The 4641-nt window shown below is 38.5% G+C and overlaps 1 protein-coding gene across 4 annotated transcripts in view; it reads right to left on the reverse strand.

Moving 5' to 3' along the window:
• Nucleotides 1–3835, reverse strand: part of LOC113490101 (transducin-like enhancer protein 4) — a 96992-nt gene extending 93157 nt beyond the window's left edge. For all 4 annotated transcript variants that reach the window (XM_026866338.1, XM_026866336.1, XM_026866337.1 and 1 more), the window contains exons 1-2: nt 3765–3835; nt 2308–2352 (exon numbers count right to left, since the gene is read on the reverse strand). In XM_026866338.1, the coding sequence (XP_026722139.1) occupies nt 2308–2352; nt 3765–3785 (66 nt within the window). In that variant the 5' untranslated portion in view covers nt 3786–3835. The remainder of the gene's footprint in view (nt 1–2307; nt 2353–3764) is intronic.
• Nucleotides 3836–4641: the final 806 nt, after the last annotated feature.

The following is a 4641-nucleotide window of genomic DNA, read 5'->3' on the forward strand; positions in this document are numbered from 1 at the left end:
GGGGGAGTGAAGAAAAAAAAAAACAAACCAGGGTGAATCAGTCAATTCCAGCCGAGTAAAAATTCAAACATGTGAGAGGAAGACAAGGGAATTTAAGGTGGAAGACTAAAAAAGCTTCACACACAGCAAATGAAGCAATCAATGCTATCTATATAATATACCAGATTGGACCCTAACACCATGATCATAAAGCAAGACAGGAAATATTTTGCAGTTGCTGAAGCAAGAGAAGGAAAAAAAAAAAAAAAACAACAACAAACGAAAAAACCCAAAATGCTGTGACAACAGAAGGGAAGACATGAAAGATATGAAATTGATATCAGATTTAAGAATGATTACGAACCAGTTTCTTAGCCACAGCAAATTTGAATCAACATCTGACAAAATGTTTTGTGTGCGAGTACAAAACTTAAAACTAGTAATTTGAACAGACTGAACAGTAATGGCAAAAGGTGGTTCAGTAAAACCCAGTCCTTTCTAATCCTCACATTTAGTTGTAACTAAGTATTTAATCTCTCCACAGTATCACTGACAACTCCATCCCCATAACTGTATAAAACTTCTGAAGTGAAGCATTTAGAAATTAAAAGTTAAAAGGGTTTTTGCTGTGGGGTGTGTTGTCATTTCCCCCCCCCCTTAAAACAATTTAATTAGACTTTGCACTTCCAAGCTGATTTTTTCCCACAGAATTTTGTGGAGTCAGTGTAAGTTTTTATAGCTAATTGCTGTAAAAACAGGGTACCTAGAAATATAAACAAGTTTGACTGCTATGCTTGCTTTCAAACGCCTGTAAGACTGTGCTACGTAGGTGGCCTGTAAGGACTCTGGTCTTTGTGAACTGTTTCCGTATATACTAGTTTACTGCTTGGAGGATTTATTTGGTTTGGGGTTTTGTTGTTGTTTGGGTATTTTTTTTTTTTCCAAACGGGACATGAAACAATTCAGCTATTCATTAGAAAACAGACCCAACACCTCTGAGAGTCAGTGATCAGTCTTTCCACCAGCATCTGCGACCTCAATCAGCTCCAGAGAGCTATTACATACATACAATATGAACAGTTGCAATGACAGCCTTTTCCTCTCAACTTTTTGTCAAATGCACTTGTTGAGTCCTCATGGTATCTGTGAGGAGGACATCCAAATTCAACAGGTCTATGTATATGTCCACAACATAACACATATGTACAAGGTCCCATAAATTCAGAGCTGTGGATACAAAACACTTTGAGGCAGGGCAGGAAGTCTCACCATCATCGTATTTGTATGCCATCTAGTGCAAATGACCCTAATTAGTACTGTGGCACTGGGATGCTAATGGAATATAAAATACAATAAATAATAAGTAACATGAACAAACATTTGACTTGTATGTCTGCTCTCAACAAGATAAAGAAATCCTATTTCCACAACCCAGAGAAGTTCCAAATCCCTAACTTTGAACAGAAGTGCATACAAACAAGTTTTCAGATGGTCTTTCTTCTCCCATCCAATCATTTCTTTATTACCGCAGTTTACACTCCCCAGCAACGCTGGCGAATTGCTCAGCCATTTGCTAAAGTGAGTTGTCAGTATTAAACTCCACCATATAAAAAGAGTTCCCTCACTGGAAAAGAGGTCAGATGTTTAATTCATTCTCCTCTAGAGAAGGTTAAAAACACACATTACCAAGTAAGAAACTCTGATTTACACTACCATGCTCTATCTGACTAATCTCCTGATAATCTTGGCCTAAGTGCTAGACTTCAAGGCACAAAACCGAGCATGCTAACATCCTTGCAGAAAGCTCATTTATTCTTTCATGTTTGAGATGCTAAGACACTGGGTTTGGACAAAGGTCCATGTAAGCAGCCTGACGGATAGCTCCAGCTTAAATCAGTCCAGGTTAGCCAAAGAGAAGTCTTTTCCACACGCAAACACAAATCCCTTGACACCTAGTATGCATTTGTGATGTAGCTATCATTCCAAAAAGTAAACACCAAAGGTTTGAGGTCACACAGATCTGAAAGTACAACCCACAACCCCACATACACCTTCCCCGTGCAGTATAGGACCGCTTGCATGTGCAGAGATCGCATGTGGAAAGTCAAACGAATAATGCACAACTGGTAGCCAAAACCATAAACTATGCAGAGCCCATATACCACACACAAGATGGAAGTTCCAGGGCCAGATTAAGTACCAAAAAAATTTCCAATGCACTCAAGCATGCAATTAAAGCAAGTCACACAGAATACACATACGTTTTAAGACTGACTGATGGGAGAAATTATACAGAGCATTCTTACACAAAACAAATTATCTACCTACCTGTTTATGCATCTCTATATTCAGCCCATAGGACATTTCGTAATACTAAGAAAGAAGAAAATTACTCTATTAGACCTTGCAATTGTGAGAACTATTCCAAAATTCACTTTGACTCAAACATCATCTGTACAAAGACATACAGACCAAAAAACATTTCTTGGTCTTGAAGAGCTCCTGGAATTCAAAAACAGCATTTCACAGCAACCTTTTTTTTTTTTTTTTTCTTTTTTGCTTTAGTTACATTGCTTCATGTCAAATATACAAAGAAAAGCCACAAAACAAGGAAAAAAAACAGACAACAACAACAAAAAAATGCACGAAAAGTAATCACAACCAGACTTAAAGATTAGGAGCAGGAAAAAAGCCACACAGAATATGCTTAAGATTTTACTCCCTAGCACACAAAAGATGTCAAAAAACCACACTAAGTGCTTGAAGCCAGACACACATATAAATCAGCACTATGTAACAGACCGGTTATTCAATATGTATTTTAAATCAAAAACAACAACAAAAAAGTTGCAATTAAATTGCAGGGATGCAAAAAATGAAAAAGTATGGAAATTCAGAGCCAAAGCAAATACACCTATCTAAGTATGTCCTGTTGTACCCCAGTATTGCAGTGAACTCAGTTCAGTGTGTAATGTTATTACCAAACAATCTCCAAGATTTAGGCATATCAGGCATGACAAAGACAACTGCGAGCCTTAACACTTGCTTGTCCTCTTGCTTAAGAATTTTTCAAGGTTATTTACTCTTTCTGTGAATACAAGAGTGTTATTTGTCACGTACACACGGAAAACAGCTAATCCTTTATAGATGTACGAGAGAACAGATAGGAAGAGTTCCTCTGGAGTATATATGATCCATCATGCAATTATGTATTTAGAGATGTCTTCCTGTGCATGTTATTTAACCAGGCAGACTACAACCACTGAGGAAATCCCTTTCACAGCTGAGATCCCTGTCATTCTGAATTTAGTGCAACAACAAAACAGCTGTCCAGGTGTAACAGTTTTTCTAGGAAGCAAGCTTTGGGTTTGCATGGACACATGTACAATTTTGGCTTATTCCCCTCACAGAAAAAAATACTACCCTGAACCATTTTACAGAGATACGATAGTTGGGAGAAGTCCACAAAAGTGAGAACATCACCCGCAGGTACACTATGAAAGTTGTACATGGTTTTAAAGGGCTGACAAGTAACCTGCTAGCATTTGAAAGGAATATTGCCAACTGCTTAAAAGGTTAAAAATCAGGTTTTGTGCAGAAACTAACTGCTGCAAACAAGTTAAAAACCCCTGAAACTAAATATTTATAGTGGAAGCACTAATTCAACCTCAACAACAGCATCACTACGATAATCTTTCTGTTTGCCTCCAGCAATATGAATGTATTTCTGTCTCAGTATACCCCAAGCTAATAGACATTTTGAATTTGTTACGCAAATTGCTTACCATGACATAATGTCGCTGCATCTCTGTCTTCTCACTGGCCAGTTTTTCACATTCTAGCTTTAAACTGTTGAAGACATAAAAAGAAAAAAGCATGGGTACTTCATAACACAAAACTAACATTATTTGGAGCACAGGTTACTCCTCTTTTCAAGCATTTCTCCAACATACAAATAAAAATGTGCATTCCAGCTCTTGCTTGGGAGTTCAGGGTGGGATTTGTACTTTTCCTCTTTCAAGAGATGCTGTGCAACATCCTCATCACCTAAGCAAACTGCACACAGTACAGAGGATAGTGTTTTTCTCAAAAAAACGAACACTGGTTCACAGAATCAGCACGCAGGGGCTCATACCTATGACTCTTAAGCTTGAGAAGCCACTTACAAATCCATAATTTAGGCTTTCCAGTCTTTATTTAAAAGAGTTTTTAGAAACACCTCTTGCTTTTCCTCAACCCACAGAGGAATCAAACACGTATCACCACCTCACGGAGTAAAAAGTTGCTGGATTTTTTATTTTTTTGTTTCTGTTACCGATGACAGAACTGCAAGGAAAATACTGCAGGTAATTTAAGGAAAACCGTGGTAAGCATGAACACCTCCGCTGTTTTTTTTCGTTGTTTTCAGAAGCCCGCTAAGCAATCCTGCCAGAAGTCCCTTGTCATTTTGAGGACACGACGCTCTTCCACCTAAGGATAATGAAATAGCTCGCCGCCTCTCTTCCAGGTTATCAGCACTTGACATGTCAATGAAAACGCGAGGGGGCCGAGCCAAGCCAAGATGCATGTCCTGAGCGGCATTTTGAAGAAAGGCAGAGGACGAGCCCAGGCAAACACATTTTTTTTTTTTCCATCAACGCTCACCCCAATCCCGTCTCCCAC

Source organism: Athene cunicularia (genome assembly GCF_003259725.1).
Source record: "Athene cunicularia isolate RWA chromosome Z unlocalized genomic scaffold, athCun1 chrZ_part2, whole genome shotgun sequence".
Lineage (NCBI taxonomy): Eukaryota > Metazoa > Chordata > Aves > Strigiformes > Strigidae > Athene > Athene cunicularia.